General features: G+C 39.8%; 1 protein-coding gene across 2 annotated transcripts; it reads right to left on the minus strand.

Moving 5' to 3' along the window:
- Positions 1 to 723: 723 nt before the first annotated feature.
- Positions 724 to 10714, minus strand: LOC111245717 (allene oxide synthase-lipoxygenase protein-like). Of its 2 annotated transcripts, none has more exons than XM_086980639.1 (15): positions 10177 to 10699; positions 9162 to 9316; positions 8495 to 8763; positions 8213 to 8381; positions 7819 to 7938; positions 7536 to 7633; positions 6950 to 7082; positions 6027 to 6202; positions 4983 to 5117; positions 4621 to 4774; positions 4243 to 4345; positions 3725 to 3816; positions 3394 to 3558; positions 3040 to 3225; positions 724 to 1240 (listed from the first exon to the last, which is right to left on the minus strand). In XM_086980639.1, exons 2-15 carry the CDS (start codon positions 9291 to 9293, stop codon positions 1148 to 1150), a joined length of 2025 nt encoding a protein of 674 aa, XP_086836765.1. In that variant the 5' UTR covers positions 9294 to 9316; positions 10177 to 10699; the 3' UTR covers positions 724 to 1147. The 2 variants fall into 2 exon arrangements, with proteins under 2 accessions (XP_086836765.1, XP_022650143.1); XM_022794408.2 differs by having other exon boundaries at positions 725 to 1240; positions 10578 to 10714.
- Positions 10715 to 21015: the final 10301 nt, after the last annotated feature.

The following is a 21015-nucleotide window of genomic DNA, read 5'->3' on the forward strand; positions in this document are numbered from 1 at the left end:
AATATTTCAGGTTAACTACACTTTGCAATGCCTTTTTTTAATTGTATTAATTGCATACGCTGGCCTGAGCCTATAAGATACTGATTAATAAAAGGTCAGGCAACACATCGCTATTTGGCCTCTAACATTTTGTGCCGGCTTTTCAAATCTAGAACTCCTATGTCCATGGAATATTTCCTATGTTCCCCAATCGTTTGGATCTCCAACGTTCCAATTGGTCATCAGCAACGCCCTTGGCTTACTAAATGGCCTGCACGTTATACATTATCCATGGAATTATATTTGGATTAACTAAAAACAAAGTCTGAAACTGTTTTTCCGTCTCAATCGCCTGCAATCGTGATTCGGTTTGACAATTTAGTTCGATTTAGGTTTATTATATGGTTAAATTTTATCTACCCGATTGATTTCATAAATAGATAATAAGTGGTTAATAAAAACTAAGTGATAATATAATAAATAGCCAACTGATCCAAATGTCGCCCACAGTATTTAAATAAAACAGTGTCTAACGTACAATTAATTATATTTTAAGTTTTTATTTTCTCAAGTCTTTTTTTTTACAGTTTAATAATAAGCTTAATACGTAATATATTTCATATTTGGAGGAAGTCCATCATCTTTAGTTCGTACCTAAAAGCTATCTATATCTACATATCTACCGAGACCATTATTATTATTGTCGCTTACAAGAAAATGCTATAAAATATCTGTAGGTGTACGGCCTATAACTATAGGACGCATTGTGGCTTACCTTCAGGACAATACGAGTCATCAACAGTCACTGTGTGCTCGAATGAGAATTCCACCGCCATTTTTCGATGAAATATATTTTATTTGATCGAAACCTATCACAGTTAGTTACTTGTATACTATTACAGACAAAAACACATCAAGTGAAATCGCAAACATATATATATAACACTTTCATCTGAAATCCATAAGTTGTATTAAGTCAGCCATGGTCCGCTTTTTGCCCAGCATCAATTGCTAATTTATAGAATTTATTTATAGGTAAAAGATACCTTTTAAGACATTTAAGGCAGAAGCTTTATAATTGTTTGGAAACAGCATCTCGATGTAGCCAAAAGACTGCCCGAAGCAGCTCTACGAGTCATTCATCTCCTGTTGCAGTGTTCGAGCAGCGCTATATTTCAATGCTGTTAGGGATATTCTCAGGATCAAGTGCGGTATACGCGAACTTGCGGCTCTCGTTACTTTGTCTGATCGTTTGCGAGATCTGAAAGTTCAAACGTGTTACTTTTAGTGGATCAGCAGGGTTGTACATTATGCATGCGTACGCTGCGCTTTTTCATTACTTTTGTTTTATGTTAACCGATCGATCAAAGAGTGATTTCGTCCTTTTCACTTCTAGACGGTACCAGACACCCCTGCTGGGGTCAGTCCTTGAGTTTACCAAGGTTAGGTGAGGCTAATGGCCTTTTGGTACCGGTGGGCATCGGACGAATTCGTTGGCGAGCGAAGGGGGCACCCGTAAAGACGACCCGTACAATCAGTGTAAACTTATTTTCGGACTTCCGTCTCTTATGTTGAATTGTTTGCATTCTAGGTCATGTTGCTACATGATGAGATTTGAACAGCTATAGTCCAAGGGAACGGACTCTAGATTTTATAAACGGGCGCGAAAAATTCTCGTTCATAGTTTGGCGCCATGCCAAGTCTGTTTCTTTCGTGCAACAACATTTCCATACGCTGTCCTTTGCTTAATCTTTACTTTCCATTTGTTCAGTCAATTCGACGATTCAGGCCGGGCGGCGATCAGCGTTTACCGTTCGACCATGTCCTTACCGACCTCACCAAATTTTTTTCAGCCAAATCCATGTAATGATTTATCCTAAGTTCACCTTTCGCGCTCTAGCAACTGTGAAAAAGGTATCGATCCTGCGGAGAAACAATTTACTTCGCGATTTAAAATATAATGCATGTGTGTACTCTCAAGCGGATAATACTGGCACATTTACTAAGTTCGTGTAAGGTCCACCCTCTTCCCTTACGATCACCGCTAGTGCTCTTCAGTTCAGGCCACTTAAAACATTGCGGAGGCCAATGCATAGCAGGTAGCTTTTGATATTCTTGCGTCACCTTCCTATACCTCCAAGAAAGGTGTTCTATTGTTCCAGGACGAGACTTCAATTTCTAAAGTATGAAAATTAGTTTTAATAACACGCAACCGCGTTGTCTTAGCTCCAGAAAGAAACCAGTAATGCACTTTTAGGTACGCGGTTCTCCCATCTCAGGTTTAAATCATACGAAAGATAACTATTAACGAATCCGATCAAGACGTAAACAGTGTAAAGGCAGGGCTGTCTAGATAGAGAGCGTGTCAAACACTTGGATCAAGCTTGCTAATTTTGATTCTAAATAACTAAGCCTAAAAAATGACCAAAATTTATTAAAAGACCGATCAAATATGATACTTGGTATATGAGTACACTACTATATCCGATATACTATATTATGTTATATTGTTTGGAGAAAAAAATTATGGTTTTCAATTTTTCTTTTGCTGACTGTGAATGAAGGACGTTTTCAGGTCGAAATTTAATAGTTGAATGTAGCAAGCCTCTTAAGAGTGCTACTTGTTTCACCTGTAACAGAATACAACACCTGACTAGATACAAACGAAAACTAGAAGAACGCGGATAGTAAATGCAATAGTCAACTTATCAATTATTAAGACAACTTAATAATGGCTTTGCAGTGAATAAACAGGTTAGTATAAAGACAAAATGTTTAGATACATTTTTCTTCGAGAGCTGCTGTCTTGACTCAGCTACGCTTCCTTTTTAGGTATACTACCAGAAAGGTACCCGTTTTACTGACAAAAGCCAATATATATGAGTACCGTCAACAGGCATCGAAGAACTTAGTAGTTGATACATTCCAAAGCGATGGTTTCAGTCTTTTCTATTGGCAGCCTGATACATCTAAGATTTATAATTCCTGAAAACACGATTTAGAAAAATGAAGTTCCTTAGATGTCTTTATAGGAACTGCATCTACCATTGGCTGGCCAACCTGGTTAAGCCTCCATTGAAGAGCTTGCAGAGCTTCCTTGTCCGCAGGATGTGAAAGATGAACTTCGACAATATTAGCGAAGATGTGCAATGGCCTCGCCGAAAGGAAGCGGATCACCGAAATCCAGCTCAGTGTTGCCTCCTTTGAAGGCAACTGACTGACAAGTTCGCCTTCAGTCCGCGGATGCTAGACAATGAAGAGAATATTTCAGATATATTTTGTCCCTGGCCAGTTAAGACACATATAAGTAAGAAGCTTTTCATTTATACCGCCAACTTGCAGTTTTCTCAAATAACCAGGATTTGTAACAAAGCGACAGCGAGAAAAAAAAGGACAAGTTAATAAGACACCAACGTTATCTCTGGGGATGGTTCCCCTCATCGCAGACGGGTAGTTCGGTGGAAATGCGAGATTGTCATATTGGCCTGAGCCATATACAGCGTTGAAGAGTGATGCCAATGAAAGCACGTTTGTCAGCAAGCTCAGCAAGCCCTCACGATCAATAGGCGATGGAATACCCTGAAAGGCGAGAACTACTAGAAGAAATTGACGATAACAATAACGACCAATCACTACGTGTAACGAAACAGATACTTAAGCTTTTAAATTCGTCAACATAGACTATCGTGATTTTATCGAAATCCTTCCTGTGCTGTATTTAATTTACATGGTTTAATTCACTAACCTTAATCTGGCATCCTCCTTTGCGTCTGCTTTTTGACATTTCATCACACCACCTATTCAGCTCGCTGTCTTCCGTTATGTCAGCTGGGTTAACTAGAATGTCAGTCATGTACATTGGAATCAACTCTAATTTCTAAGATCATTGTTTTTCAACAGTGACCGTCCTTACAGCGAGCGGTCAGTAAAAGACCTATTTTATGCCTTTCCTTCCTATAGCATAAGGCATTTCTGAAAGTTTCGGAAGCATCCATTAATATTGATTTTTTTATTGCTAATCGGATTTCATACGAATGCAAGAGTGCCAGTTGGCGGTGATGGGTTAGATCTAGCGCGTCGCTGCTTTGCTCTCCGCGCTTCTTTCGTTTGGGGCAGTACTGCCTCCGTAATAGCTAGCGATCATCCATACACGAACTCAATGCACACGATCAGCTTGCCGTATCATTTTGCATCATCTACTATGGGAATTGTCTCTAATTTAATCATTCGCTTTCGGAGCTCCTACACAAAAAAAAAACTTACGATAGTGGTGTTCGAGCACAGCGCAGATGTATGTACGAATTGCATCTTGGACTTGAAGTGCATCGTCGCGGAAGGGATACTCTTTTAAAGTCTTATCGCCTGTCTGCAAGTAGCCGAGACAAAACCAAAGGGAAAAATATAGCCATGATTGATTTTAGTTAATGTATATTAGCTAGATTTCAGTGTCAGCGGGCGTAACCTAGTCAAGTACCGTGGAGTTCTGGAAATCAAACCGGCCTAGGAGTGTTGATAGGAGTGCAGGAAGTAAGCTAACTTTATTCGGCCGATTCCTGCTTCTGTCGAAGCGTTCGTGATGTTACACGAAGCAGCCATGTAAACATTTGTTTGTATACCGTTTTTCCGCGTAACTATACATACTCCATTCCGTGTGATCACTTTCCGAATGTCGAGATCGTCAATAATGTGGAAGTCCTCGAAAGCTCGACCAATGATGGCCTGAAGACCGCGCATTCCTATACTGGTAGTGGAGTCCATCCATCCTCCAGGGCTCATCAGTTCACATTGAAGGTATCTAAAAACAAACAGAAATGAAACATATTTTTTGTTTTGAAACATAATTATAGCAGTTAATAATTATAGCAACGGAAGCTAAAAACGGGAGCACTAAATAAGCTAGGGTTATTTGGTCACCAGATGAAGCAAGCCGCCGAGTTCTATGAACTTTCTATAATAGTCTCTATGACAAGATATTTTTGCTAAAAAAAAACCTGTCTGCTTACGAGTTAGCTCGAATAACAGGCCTAAGGTGCGGCTCCAGCAGTTTATAGATAGGATGCGAACTTGACAGGCAGCGATTGGCTGAGACCCAAATGCTCTCGGGCAGGAGATGACATAATCCGTACCATAACCAACTCCTAGATGATAGAGGAAGCAATTTCACAAGGGCTATCAGAGGCTTGAATGTAAGAGGCCACGTAAATCATGCGAGCAGGTTCCTTTAAACAGGTTTATAAATAGGATTTTTTTATCGTTTGGATTGCTTCATTGTCATATAGGTTTGAGCTGTTAGAAGATGCAGCCTCGTACTAAGACAGATAATCAACTACAATTAGCTTTAATTAATTCCGGACGTCGCAAACAAACGAACTATGAAATAAATCATTGTTTTAATAGAACTGTACATATTAATGCTTAAATGAGACCTAGGGTGTTCTTGACATCATCCGAAGTAGTCGTCTAGTATTATCAATTACTTTTTCTCAGTAACGAATAAAAACTTTTTTAAACTCTGTTTTTAAAAACTAAACGCATTCTAAAAACAGAGTTTTCGTTATCGTTTTGGCCAGGTGTAGGGATTCTTTTAAAAACATTAACCTCGTATAGTATTGGATCAATGATTAGGTGCGGTTATAAATTAATTATTAAATTAATTAATTAATCTAATTTTTTCCTAGGGTTCCAGGCAATAGATCTCACTTTAGCCCCAACAAGGGAAACGTGTGATATGTATTACTTTCTTGGCCCGCTCAACTACAAAAGGACGATCTAAGATCTCTAGATTTTGGCAGCTGCCACATTCATGATAGCTGCTTAAATGTGATATATCGGAAATTTCGTAAACAATGTTTATAATACCTGTTATTTGACTATAATTGTTTTTAGTGACCATAAATTGGTGACTGAGTTGGAAACTCCAATCGGTGTTGATATTCTGTGATTCGAACACTATCTCATTCCATATGAGCGGAAATGCAGCTATCTGCAGCCTGCAGCAAAAGTAGGCTAACATAACAAAAAAGTAGCGCTTAAAAAATTGTAATAACCTGTGTATCATTGCATCCGCCATGTTGAAAAACATTTTGGCTAACATCCATGTGTACGGCGGGTCTGATGGCGAGAAGAGTACATTATCAGCAGCTGCATCCGGAAACAAATGGATCGCTAAGGGCCGCAGCTCTCCCCGAGTGTCAACGCCAAATAACCCGACCGGTGCGACAACCTGAATCAAGTGAGATTACACTATCATTCATGTGTAAATATCAAGCTGAGAAGATTCGAGGAACCGGAACGAACGTACAACCTATATTACGAGCATACGAATGGTGTCCTCTTAGCTACTTGCAAGGGAACCTGCTTGCCGAAATACTCCGACTTTACAATAAGCTACTATCTAGAGACAGTTGACGTCCTCGATATTACCCGGCGCAACAATAAAAAAAAATTCAATCGAATTAAATAGCGTCTCGTAGAAAATTAATTTTTTATTTGAAGTTCAATTGAAATTGATTTAGAATCAAAATCGGCTTTTTTTTTGTTAGCTCCAAAACAACAAGCGGAAGCTGATCGTGTCCAATCTGAAAGTTATGTGTCTTTTGGAGCATTCTTTACAAACACCAACGGTGTATAGAGACTTTCATATTGAAAACGAACATTTTGATAGCTAAACATTGACATCACTGATTCAGGTATTTTAACGTTATTGGAGACGTCAAGGATCCGCAAAGCAAGTCAGAACTTGATGGGATTTTCGTGACGCTAAAAGTAAATGAAGGTCCCGCATTATCCAGGTGAACTTTGCATGGAAAAATTCATATGTATTTTTCTCACTATTTACCTATCGGCTAAAGGCTAAAATTAAATATTGACTAAAGCCATTTGCAACCAAATAGTATCGCTCTATTTTTACAGTTATGCTGCAGTAAATTCTGACTCTAAGTGGACTCCGGTTTGGCAGGTGTTCACTTACCATTCTATCGTCCCTGCAAGGCAGATTCCTAAGAATTTTGTGATCGATTATGAAAAGTTTTTTTTCCTTCATTGTCCGTTCGAGCTCGAGGTTGTCGACCGATATCTGACCCCCATTTCGGCTTCCTGAGAGACTAAATAAAGACACACTTGGTCACAGATTTTCCACCAGTATTTTAGTGATAACTGAAAAAAAAAACTTAACCTTTTTGGACTGGAAAATGAAAAAAAAATCTTCCCAATATGTGTACCGAAAAAGGGACTAAAGTTCGTGTATCCTTTAAAATGTTGGCATAAAATGTTTACAACTCAAGAGTAACGCAAAGTAAAAAAAGCGATTTGAAAAGGTCGAGTTCCCGCTACGGCAGGAACGGTCGTTGTTTGCTGCAGTCAGCAGAAGATATAGTAACGCGAACATAAAACAATAGCCTTCGGACGGACTCTATAACATTATTTTCGCTCTTCTCCAATTGAAACGCTAAGTTTTATAACGGCTATAATTGACTACTCTAAATAGATTGGTTTCTTGCTATCGTCTATTGTTCCTAGGTGCTGCAATTTCTATGTCGGATACTCAGCTAACAAACCATTCGGGCAATCGAGTGCACAACTTAATGGCAGTCGGGTTAAGTCCTTGTAGTCTTTGAGCGGCAAACCACGCATCAGACTTCCAGCAGTGGATTGCCTGAAGTTTTGGCAAATCCGTATGAGAACAGTCAGTTCGCGATTATAAGACCAGCTTATTAGGCGAAAGAAAATCAACAACATACATTTTTTTATTGTTAGCAAGTTATTCCATTTTCTTTTGCACAGTAACAGTTTTAGGAAGCTCCCAGATAAAAACGATACTATAAAAAGTGTGTTCCTTACAGAAGGTTCTTGAAAGCCTAATTTATAGATGTTTTTAAGGTCGTCGAGCGAGCACCACGCAGAGGTAGATCCGGAGATAAGTTTATGTTCCATTCGTGAGCGAAGGGACGTCAACTCTCGCTAAAGAAAGTGTACAACCACAGACTATAGTCATTATCACTAAATCATATTTCGCTTAATTCTTAAGTACTACTTGTAGGCAGTGAAGCCAACCTATTCGGTGATCAATCATAACGTTCCAGAGCCTTAGAGAACTAATATCTCACTGGTCATCGCTATCGTCGAAATTGTCACAATCGGAAACCATTTCGACGCCTTTATTCCCTTCCGGTCTTATACACAGCCAAGTAAGCATTATAATGTAAATTTAAACTTAACGTTTCTATGAACTGACCGCGTCTAACGGGAATGCGGCCAAAGGAGGATTTCGACACTGGGGAGGAGCGCCTTCGAAGTTTTGACTCATCTCGAAGAGTCCACGTCGTTCTCGCAGTTCCTCCAGACGCTGACTAATGGATGTGTCTTTTTGTGGCAACAAGCAGTCGTTAACGGCAAATCGATATCTGTATTTAGTAAACAAATCAGGTTGTCAGTGTTAACAATTGCTATGAATTAGGTAATTTGTCAAGCACAAGTAAATTCATTACGGAATGAGTTGGCTTTAAAATGTATTTACTTCTTATCGGCTTTGATCCATCGATGCAAAGGCCAGGTTGCAAGAACTTGTTTTGAGCCACGTGTCCTTAGCTCAACTCGCTCGACAAACCAGTCATCCGCGAACCCACTCCGGTCCCTCCATAAGACAAGGAAGGCGGGTTTACCCAAAGCGGTTTGTTCGGACTGTTCGCATTTGTCATCCCTGTTCCTTTTAGGCTCAGATGGGACCGTGTAGAAGCCAGTGGAGTTTCGCTCATGGTCGTTTCTTAACCAGTTGTCTAGCTTGGTCTAATTAGTGGCAAAATTTAATTTACACGAATGAACAATTTATGTTATTTACGTCAGAGTCAACGACGCACTGGACGACAGGAAAATAATTACGTACAATAAATTACTTTAGGCCTAAGGGTACAAGGCTAGAGGTACCTTTAGTAGCGCTGAGAAGCCTACGACTTGGAATAAATATTGCCAGGCTGTCGGCGTCAAACAAATCGTTTCAACGAAATATTCTTGGTTACGGCTTTTCGGGCTAAAAGGAACTGGGCAAAATTCGGAATTTTGGACTAATTCTTTAAGACAACGGTCACGTTCAAGTGATTACCTTATCTGGCATCCATTTACTTTAAACATTTTACTAAAACATTTTCTATGGTAAAGCTACGGTAATTGGGTAAGTGTTATCTCACCTCTGCATTTCGGTTTCCGTTGACATCTTCGATGAAGGCGTATATGTTAGCATCTGTACCTGCACCTTTTCGATCACCAGTCTTCACGACAAGAACTAGATCGCTTCGGAACTTAGCTACAATGCCTCCCATATCTGAATCTGGATAAATAAGATCTAGAGAGAAGTTTTTATGAGTCGGATAAATAACTTTCGGAAAAGCTAAACATTTGACATGTGAAGGTACATCCTGCTCTGATAAGAGTATGCATATGTAATATCTGCAGGTCTGAATTTACGCCACTGTTCAATTTCTTCTCTAGCTTTATGGCCCTATATATATATATATATATATGCAGGTATTATATATATACATGATGTGTTCGCTTTTTATTATATGCACTTGCACAAAACACTGTTATATAGTGATAAACAGTGGTTTCATTAACGACAAACGTTTCTTATTTAAAGGAATTATAATTTGACAGTTTTTTTGGACTGAATATTAGGTGAAAGCCCAAGGGAACCATGGTTTTCACTGTGACACTCCGAGATCAATCTAATCTGATATGAATATTGAAACATCCCTTGCATAATAAATTTGAACAAGTTACACAACTTTGTTAAAACTTAGGTCTATGTAGATACTGTGATGATTCTTTATAATCCTCAAGCTGTTTTAAATACTGATTCGAATCATAAGTGCTCTAAGGCATAAAAGTTGAAATGGATATGTGTTGAATAAATATGTTGAAATTTTGAACGTTGTGTTTATGGTATGATGTGTTTAGGTACAAACCAGACGAAACTTATAGAAATAGTATAACTCATAGCCTAAGGATGTAATAGCCCATCTTTTTATAGTTCACCTAAAAACCTAAAAAAAGCGTTTTTTAGGTCTGCATAACCTAGATCGAAATGAAGAACCTTCGCCGATTAATATAGACTCGTTGAAACAAGCAGTAAGTTGATTTGAAGTTGTAATCGGCTTTCAATTCACTGACCAGATTTGAAAATGATTACGGAAATTTACTCACTTCGTCCGAAGAACGCAGACCTAATGAAATCCACGCTATTAGATAGGACTGGTCCGCTACAAATTTTTGTCCTTTAGCGAAACAAGCTGAGATACAGAATGCGGTTAGGTACCCTACTTGCTTGTAACTTATCGACAAATGCCACCATTCAATTTCATGCTTAGCGTAATAATCATAGCGGCCAATAATGCCCGCATGTATGCTCATAAAAAGCAGGACTCCGTCAATAGATCCTTATTCACCGAGCTGTGTCCTAACAGCATTTGCAAGTACTTATTGTGAATCCAATAAAAGTTACACAAAGTATTTTTACGTTTGACAGACTAACAAAAGCAGCGTCTGGCTGTATCTTGTTGTACGTAGGGAATACCAACGAATTCAAACGAGATCGAAAAGTATACCTTCGAATGTTCAAGTAAACGGATGGCTATCCACGGCAAAACGCCTATCGTTTAGGTTCGTTAACAGAGAGCGACATTCGCGGTGCTACTCAAAGGAAATGATCTGAATAGCTATGGAGTAGTCGCCGTAAAGACCTCTAGCATTCAGCGACAATAACTATCGGCCTGTTCGAGTCCTGCTTCAGCAGCTGCCGCTGTTCCGGCAAACTTATGGGTGATGCCTGATCTCGTGTAGGCTAAGCTCGCCGAAGCCCATCATCGGCTCAAGTCGTGTAGGTCGTGAGCCTATCTTCTGTATTCAACGTGGCCAAACAAGCAGTCCCTGTCATTGAAACATCAGATCTATTGTATGATAAATATAGCTATAAAGGTAGAACGCAAGCCATACGGCCATTGCTATTTCAAACAAACAGCAAGAACACTAAACAATCTATCAAGGCAGCTTAACGTGGACTAATGTTATCATAGTTACGTTGTTGCAAAATCATACGGCTTCCACGTTCCCGTCCTATCGGAACCGTTTCTACTGTAGGTCTATTTGTAAGAAAAGCAATTAAAATTTTTCGACATTTTTTGAGATGCGTGGCTTTGATCATGCCAATAGAATTTACTATACGTCTATCGAGCGATGTCTATCGGTTGCATATTACGATGCTCATTCCGCACCGAAGACAGAATCAAATCGCGAAGTTTAGCTATAAAAATCAATAGCTTAATAATGGCAAAAAAACGACGGTGCATAACATTGCTTTCTTACACTCATATGTTATAATTAGTGGACGACGATTAAGTTCTTGATGTCTATAAGTACACGCAATTTTACTTGAATATATATATATATATATATATAACAATGCACATATTCTAAAATGTTCTCCGATTATATTCGTTCTGTGTGTTCGGTGTAGTCGGCGGCACGGAAGGTGGGGGCTAATGACATGGGTACATTATTATAAACATAGATCACGCTAAATTAGCTTCCTGTGGCACAGACGGTACTGAATAGGCATTTTATTTGGGGGCACGATGATTTGCGTGATTACATGAAAGGACGAGCCATTGGCGTGACTGGCCCCATCGTATCCGTCTCCATTCTCCATTTATTATATAATAGTCAGCGCCCACGAAACTGATCTGAACACCACAATCATAGAACAGTAGAAATTTACTGTTTCTGCTGCTAATTATATATGTGTAAGCAGCAATGTGCAACTACTAAATGCAGTGTATTGTGTAGCTAGTTAAATGACAGGTGTGTAGACGTATTTGATACGCAATTTGTCCTATTTTGACCATGGAAAACCTAAAAAATTCAATGCTGATGTGGGCGTAGCCTTTTGGGAAAAGTGTTTCGTTTGCTTATTATATAAAAAAAAAGTCACATACTTTTTAAATAGTAATGGTTTGTAAACTATCGTCCACTCGTAGGACATCGTTTGAAATTACCCATTTGTCTAAATAAGCGAAACGGGTCATCAGGGTCCACTAATACTTCCTATCGATAAAAACTCTTCCTTAAGCAGCATTTTCGAAGGCGATTACGGGGTTAATATAAACCCACCTTACGCTAAGAATAGGCACATGGATCTCCATGTGCCACGCTGCATCCCTAGTTTGGTTTTAGTATACGAAACGGTTATAGAAAAATTGCACTGAATAAAGATATAAACTAACCTACTATACGAGCCAATGTGATCTAAGAGCCTGAAAAATCACGGGTGCTCTCTCCCGTTGAACGAAAAGACGAGGATAAAACAGATAATTCTTACTCTTACCAAACTGGTAAAATACAACAAATAATGGATTCACATAGAAACTAGTCTCATAATCGCTTAACATCTGTGACCTTAGCCTCATTCTGAGTAACTGGAAGGAGCTCTCAAATCCATTTGCTACAAGATCGCATTGTCAAACAGTGACACAATACGCTCTGCCTTGTCTAATTTAAATTTGTTCCATATTCCTTTTTTCATTTGAATCAATTTCAAGATCAGAGAATACTTTTAGTTGCATGGGAACATTAACCGTGTGCTGCCCTCCCCAAACAAAAGCAGTCCCCAAAAAAGAGCTCCTTTCCCATATTTAGCCCCAGCTGCCTTCGCGGACTGAACAGTTCTTTTAAAAGTAACTCCCGCATGCTACAGTGGCCATAATACAAATTGGAGTATTATAGCAAGACAAGTCATCTTTGAACAAACGGTAAGTGTTCAGTGATCTAACAATTTCGAGAACACCACGGGAATACCTTACGAAAGCTTACGAAAAACCCCTTCCTATTGTGATCGAGCGTAAACAAATCCAAAGTACGAGCTGTTCCCTTGGAATAAAACTTGTTTCATACGTAAAGTCGCCTACAGGAAAGCGGTTACCGGATCTTTGAATGTCGGATAATCCAGCATATATTATGGTTTTTAGTGTTTACTGTAATTATACATATATATATATATATATATATGTATGTATGTATGTATAATTACAGTATATATAATACATATAAAATGCAAGTTCGTATTTGCTACATATGAACGTGACACATATATTTAACATATTTTTCTTCGTTAGTAAACCTCCTAAATTTATCGAATTTATGATATATTCGGCTTTCTTTAACGACAAAAGTTACCAAGGTTCTCTTTGTTCATCGCGATTATCATTTGTGAATTTTATGAATGTAAGCAGGAATGAAAATCCACGGACGCTATCGTGCTATCGTACCGATAATGGCTATGGCAGTTCTACTTCTGCTGTCAGCCTGTGTGGCTGGAAAACTCAAAAAAATCGCGGGACTCGGGGTGCTCGGTGTGGCCCTAGCATCTCGGTTTGTCCCAATACCGATTCAGCAGTAAGTACACCTTATACATTAAGTAAAACTAATTGGCCACGCTTATAAGGTGCTCTTGGTAAGATGGAACTTAGCAAGGTTTATCTAATTTATAATGGCGTGCTTCGCTCCTTAGAAATTACGCCTTTTGCTAGCTACTTAGATTAATTATCACCACCATTGTCTGTCAATCTTCTCTTTGGTTGAAAGCGGCAACTCCTCACAGCATCCTGCCGACCTCGACGTGTGTAAAAAGCTCCACAATCCTGGGATATAATAATACAATGTCCTTGAATATCATAAAAATGATTTTTTTTTCAATTATTGCATAGCTACCCATTCGGGTATGGATGCTCATATGGCAAGTGTAAATAATTTATCCTTTCTCTCCGTTCTACCTTATCTAAAATTAGGGGAAGCATTATGGGTTTCTACACCTCTGTGAAAACGTATACACTCCGAAGCATACTGCATATCAAAACACGTTGTGCTGCCCCATAGAACGTTTGTGTTTGACAACTGTTTGCCTCTAAGGCGGCTATCGATTGCCTTATGAAAATCACTAACTGGAAGTATAAGCCATTCGACAAGTAATTACCTCGTACGACCTCAACAATTGCATATGGGATAGCTTAAGAAGCTATCGACAGCTTAAACTGGCCTTATTGCTTAGATCCAAGAACTAGACAATGCCCCGCAATTCACATTGGACCCTGAACTGATACGACGACAGACCCGATGTTTTGATCTGGACCACAACTTGCACAGCCCAAGTCGATGCGATATTCGTCTGATACTTATCCGAGTGTCGAAATCTCGGCCTGGTCTGTACTGTTTGATCTTAGCTGAAAGCCTATCTAAACAATTATAGAACCATCTATTTTCAGTTCGAAACCAATTATCGCTTGAAGTTAATATTAACTGCTTTCAGCTGCAATACACATTAAAGCGTTACGCTGGATTAGTTGTCAGAAATGATATCCACACTTCTTTAACCTTAACATATTAATTTGATTATATTGCTTGTTAAAAAATAAGATGAAGATGGAAAAAGATTTATTTCGGCACAATAGTATATGACCTATTATTATATGCTGTGTATATAACTGTTAGCACGATGTACCTTAATAATACTGGATCTTAGGTGGTAAATGCTACAGCAGCTGTCGTGGCATTGCTGGACGCGTCAAGTTACTTCTTATTCAACTTTCTGCTTTCTAACAAAATCTGTCTTTTCCTTGTTGCGCTCCGGTGGTAACTGATGCTCCTGTTATTAGTTATCATCATGGACATCATCAGCGTCCGGATTCTTACGGCTGCTATTTCGGCCATCATGGGCATTACGGGGTCGGGTATGATTTCGCCGGGCACGACGGACGGTGGTAAGGGGCGCACCGACAGTAATGCGACAGTAACGTCGAACTGAATGTGACGCTGATCGCAAGTCGTTGGCAAGATCAGCGGCGACTCTCGGGAGCACCTAACAAACGAATTTATTCGTTCCTTCTATCCTAGTTTATCCCGCGTAGCGAACTTGTTATCCCAGATTCGAACGATTTTGCGTACTTTATTCAATAATGGCATGTTTGTTTCTATCAAACTTAGAGAGCCTATGCGGTATATCTATTACAACAGACCTGCTCAATATGAGCTTCCACTGGTATCTCTTAGCAAGCGGACCAACTACAGAACACTTGAACGTTAATTAACAGTGTTTACATCAGTGCTCACTTGTATCTGTGCACGATTTGTCAGATATCTCCGCTGAAAATCAGTCCATTTTTCTTGACTTGCAAATGAAGTGAAATGTACAGTGTCGGGACCATAGCGCCAGTTATATATATATATATATACATATATATATATATATATATATATTCGACAATTAAGCCAATAAGACAAATAGTGTTTTTTTTTTTATGTAGAAACCGTGATTTTCTCTTTTCCTCTTAGATGCGTTTTGTAGAAGACTCCTCTTTTCTCACAAGTTAATACGTTAAAAGCGTAGCCCTCCTTTTTTTTTTTTAATCAAAAACATTATCCTTTCACATCATATTGCAGCCTAGTATTTTGCTTAGTGTCTATAGATTTGTCTATCTAACATATGCTGTGTGCAATATGTACGAGGCCGTAGGAATAACAAGGCCAAGATGAAAGATTAGGCGTTTGTTAATTTTCTATGTTTCTTCTGCGACGATCACAAGATTCGTTCTACATCTTGCAGATGCTCCCCTACCCTTGTCCGCTGAAGTTGCTCCTAAATGTTATAAATGTAAGTAGAATCGTTCGTACGGGGTAGTTTTTGGTTTCGTTGAAAAGAACCTGCTTACCATTGACAACTTTCTCCCATCTCAGTAAATACTAACTAAATACAATACACTACGGGTGATTGCTATATAATACAGTGTTTCTTTAAATAATTGAGAGTTCTACGGTAGTTTGGCAGTCCGATACGAACCATCCGGAATGAATTTTCAAAGTTTTCATTTTCTGCATAATATATGACGCAGGTCAACTGACCCGCGAAAGAAAAACTCGCTGAGAAGAAATTTAATATATTTCACTATGGTGAAATGTGTTATTTAGAGTATTAGTTAGCGTAGTGTGCCGGCTTATCAATAGCAAGGTTTCGGGTGTGATTCCTGACCGACGGTGAGTGTTTCTTGATTTAAGCATGCAAAAATTTTGACGCCAGCGTTTCGGATAGTGTGTTTCAAATTTATCTCCACAGGGCGAGATCAGTTTATCCCGATGTCTTATTTTGAAAATTATCCGTCGCTCACAGTGTTAAGCGAGGCTGCAGATTAGTGTACAGCGTAGAATGTTCGCACCTAACGTTAATCAGTATCGGGGGTAGAACTAGTCTGAGCCGTTCATTTCGAGTATTGGGGGATTTATATCCGACTCCCGTACCAGCATTTGACACTTGATTCTGTCTAAACGCCCCCTCTTTACTTTTTCCACTATGGGTCCGTCTACCTGCTGCGTGTTCCTCCTATCTGACTGCTCAAGTATAAAACATCATCGCTTTTCCTTCACATTAAGTAGGGCGATGAAGGACCTAGCGAAGGTTGAATTTGCTCTACATTTGACAGAAGAGCCACTCGTTCTGTACCGCCAGCATCTTTTCCTAGCCTAGTACAGACGGCGAGAGTCAGTCGTCCCAGCCATATTGATTCGCTTTTAGGGCTAGTATGGGATGACTGTGTAAGCCGAAAGCCACCTAGTATCGTTCAGTGAGCATTAAAATGGCCTGCTTCTCCAGGTGGACAAGTTTAGGCTACAGGCTTGCGATTTCGTAAAGGCGCTAACAAGATCAACGAAGAGACGGCGCACTACAACAAATCATTCTTATCAACTGCATAAGTGGGACGAGACACGTTCGCAGTATCATGCAATGCGTGTGCAGGGAACCAACCAAGCAATAGGAAGAAGGCCCAGTATAAATTAAGACATTGATTCGTATAAACGGGCCAGGACAAATAAAAGTAGAATGGATTAGTACAACTCCCATTGTATTATAGCTTTATACCAACCTATATTACAATGCCTATATTCGTAATAAAGTATCTAACTGTTTATTAGTTGTTAGCGGTGGCCGGCAAATTGCCCTGCCCTTTGTATGTCGCTAATTCACTATTACAAAAAGCGTAACCGTCCTACCGTGTATGCCTGCACGACCAAATTAAATATGAGAACTAGGCAGGCTTAAGTAGTAATAGTTGCGTATTGAAGCTAACTGTGTTAATATAATGCCAAAAACTTGTAAAAGCTATATCATTTTGGTCAAGGCCATGGGACCTAGGCCGTTCGATGGACCGGTTATCAGTCTTTTATTCGATCATTGACGTGATTACATCTTTCGTTCGTTCGTTCGTCGCTACTGGCGTAGACGGCTATATATAGTACTTAGTATGCGCAACGCACGACAACAAGACGGTGTAGTCTATAGATTTGTACTCAAAATATAATAATCATAATAAACAAGTCTGTATTCTTGAATGAATGATAGTATACGTGTCGACCATCTAGAATGTTTTAATCGTTTATGTTCCTGGAACGACTGAGAGAGAAAGCAGTCTGATGAAAGTGTTGTGTTCGGAGCAATCCGTCACGCATCCAAACGAGAAAGGTTCCTCTGCATCAGGAAACGACAGAGTTTGTGAAAGCTATTTTTGTTCCGGCATTGCCCCCGTACTTGGTAGGGCACTTTAAACTTGAAAGGTAAAGTATGCTTTGCTTCGAGATAGCAGACTATCGGCAGGCCGCTATCAGGCCAACGGTGGCGCGGCGAGAAGTTTTACCGCGAGTACGGGATAACTGACACAATTGAAATGTGGGCTATCTACCACCATAAGTGGGGCGGAAAAGGCAAGGACACGGTAAAGAAATACGTGGACTAAAAAATAGCTGAGCAGTCTAGGGCTAGGTGTACCAAACGAATATAGTAGATCATAAAAATAATGAAATGTACACTAATAGAAGTTGATGTTCATGGGTTAAGGTGGACAGATGCGCTGTACACGTCCTGCGTTATTGATTGATACCAGGTGAAGCGATGATAGCTAGTTACTGCCGACGACCCTAATAATAGTAACGGGAATATATTCAATATACAACCACTATAATAAAGTCTGAATGTTTAGTGCGTTACATAGTACTGCAAATTAACTGTTCACGTATGAGCTTTGTTCGCGACCAAAGGAACCCAGTTTCTGCCCGTTTGTAGTTAAATAGTAATTGGCACCCCTTTAGATTAGCTGTCGCTTGACTATGCTACAATGGCGATGTTGACGCTGACGATGTCATCGTGATGATGATGTCATCGGCGGCGAAGACAAATGTCAAACTGCTCCATGTGTCACTCATACTTCACAGACGATTGCACAGCTGACGGGAATGTCGCAGTGTTTGGCGCTGGCGGAAGAGGAGCTGTAGCAAAAAAAACGAATAGAGGCGGGCGGGCGGGGAAGAAACTTCAACCCCGCTAGAGGTCGTTGTCACTCTTGCGTAATAATATTTAGTGAAGATCAGGAAGGCCTAAAATGCGATAAATTCTATGATATCTCAGTTTTGGATGGTTATAATCAACGGTAATTCTGGTCAGACATAGTTTCGGTTATAGAAGCCGATCGTAGAAATGTTTGGTAAGGATTTTTGTAAGTTATGCTTAATACTAGTACAGCAGTTATAGCCCTACACATACTGGTTCCGTTATTATAGGAATAGGAATGGAATAATTACGAAATTGGATCTTTCAGATAAGCTCCGACGCTTAATCCATTTCGGACGTTTTCGATCCTGTGACTTCCCCGAACGTTCATTTTTGGGGCTCTTAGTTCCGGTTATTGCTATTCGTTACTCAAGCCACCCCGTGCATGCAGCCTCATTATTTTGCTTTAAAAATGTTAACCATATCGCCGTTTTTTTCTAGATGTATTATTTAGTTTGTTCTTGCCAGACCAAGCGACTGTACATCGACAGCAATCAAAGTAATTGTCACGGCTTTTGTCGATATGATAGGCTTATATACACATACATCCAAACTCCCACTCGTCTATGATGAAGCTGTTGCCGTTATTACTACGCATATTAGCTTGAAAATGTTTGCAGAGGCGAACTTCAATAGCCCTTGAAAAAGATTACTTTAGTTTGTCCAATAGCAGCGGTTTCAGCATGGTCTGTTTTCAGCGGATGCTCCTTCGAGTGTTTTAGGTGGTTCGGCAGCATATTAGTAAAACAACAGGAGGAAGAAAATGTTACCGTAAGGGTTATTCTATGAATCTGGATACAGAACCGTTGTCTCATAGGAAAAACATCCATCGAGAGATGAAGCTAGTTTTTCAACGAATAGCAAGGCTTTTTGAGGCTGCTCAAACTAGGTGATTCGATGCTATAATCAACCATCTGCAAAGGGAGAACTGCAAGTTAAACGGTCAAGGGATTTCATGAAGTCATACCACACTTATAATTTTGTAAAATGTGAAAAGAAAGATACCTAGTCCCCCTACCTGTATTCTGTCCGTTTGTCCTACGAATCTCAGAACATATACTATCGACCACTGTCACCATTTTGTTGTATTAGTCGCTGCGTTGGGCCAGGCTTACGCAGTTCGTTCACAGTGTTTCTACAAACACAACGCGCCCTCAACGAGACATGTTGGAAGATATCAGTTCCACTAATGCTTTAGCTAACTCGATATTTTAATTTTTCACCGTCATCACTAGTACACTTTCATCTAGTTAATCTATCTATTGAAGTGTACGCTACGAACGCAGTGATACGCAGTTTACTATTTATTAATAGCGTCATAAAACTGAATATATTAGAAAAAATAACTGTATATATAATTTGATGTTACTCGATACCTGTGGGATCATCGCTCACATGATACTTCGAACAACTCTGCTAGGACTGATCAAAGAAGGCCCGCTACGCTCTCTGAATGTGCGCTCCCTTCTCGCACACACCTGATTATAGTATTATTGTTGCTGAAATTTCCGAAGCTTTATCGTGTGCTGGCGTCCGTGTGGCCACGTGCCGAAAAAAACGATAAAAACCTAGTAAAGCCTGCCATTATGGTGCAACAATCTATACACCGTATCGTCGCACTAAGCTCAGCTGTATGTCAGCTCACCCACTGTATCACAATCTTAGTTGATCCAATGCGGTCCTCGAAAATTATGTGACGCATGACTGGCACGTGCCGTGTACAGGTTGTACACTTGTCGATGTGCTATTATTATACAGTGCTTCACTTGTTGAAAAATACTCCAGCATTTGTCAAATGTAAAGGTAACAGAATCCGCCGTTGATTGCGGAAAGGACATGCAATGTGAGCTATTCCAATGAATCATTGCCTTTCAGACATTATACCACGATACCTTTAGACAACATCCGTCTATTACACTTAATGAAGGATCTTCTTTTGTCGGGAATCCGGTGTTTAATTCACGAAAGATGTTTTATTTCTGGATGAACAAAGCCGGATCGAAAATTATGTATTAATAGCAAACGAATAATTAGTAAAATAGTCTGAAACATGAAAGACGCCTTAATCGTTCATATTCAAAAGTTCTGGATGCTGCTTGTCGTTGTATTTTTTTCACGCCACGACAACTCGTTGGCGGCAACTTCGATGCCGCTTTAATTACTATCGACCCATTTTTGCGATAAGATGCTGCGCTCAGACTCTTATCATATCTGCTTAACTACTACATACGAGTACTCCGACGCGTTACCTTCTAGTTAATGCGTTTATCTTTCTGGATGGCGCCTACGCACGAATTCCACATCATAAGCCTACCTTTTTCTATCCAGTCTGACCTAAACCGCCGCTCAAACGTTGGTGCAAGTGTCACCCTGCAGCTGTGTTTCCGCCGTAGCACTCTAGATATAGCGATGTTCTTCAATGAGATATCTCAATTCGTCGGAGGACAATCTCTCGCGATCTTCTCTAAACAGTAGCGACACTCCCCCCCATCGTGTTTGTATCTATATCCTTTTGTCTCGCCTTCCATCGTCGTGATCCTTGTCTTTGTCTCGGCCTCCGGTTAATGGCGGCCACAGAGGCAAGTTCAGCTTCAGTCCGCCCGCTAGCGACTCCAAGATTCAAT

This window comes from Varroa destructor, unplaced genomic scaffold (genome assembly GCF_002443255.2).
Source record: "Varroa destructor unplaced genomic scaffold, Vdes_3.0 BEIS01000002.1, whole genome shotgun sequence".
Taxonomy (NCBI): domain Eukaryota; kingdom Metazoa; phylum Arthropoda; class Arachnida; order Mesostigmata; family Varroidae; genus Varroa; species Varroa destructor.

What these genes read in the sequence shown, in the direction of transcription:
- LOC111245717 (XM_086980639.1), bottom strand. Translation starts at nt 9,293, where the DNA reads ATGGGAGGCATTGTAGCTAAGTTCCGAAGCGATCTAGTTCTTGTCGTG. An exon ending in GAACCATCCCCAGAGATAAC is followed by an intron (nt 3,226 to 3,393) that starts GTTGGTGTCTTA and finishes TTCATTGTCTAG; the next exon opens with CATCCGCGGACTGAAGGCGA. An exon ending in TTCAATGGAGGCTTAACCAG is followed by an intron (nt 1,241 to 3,039) that starts GTTGGCCAGCCA and finishes TTGAACTTTCAG; the next exon opens with ATCTCGCAAACGATCAGACA.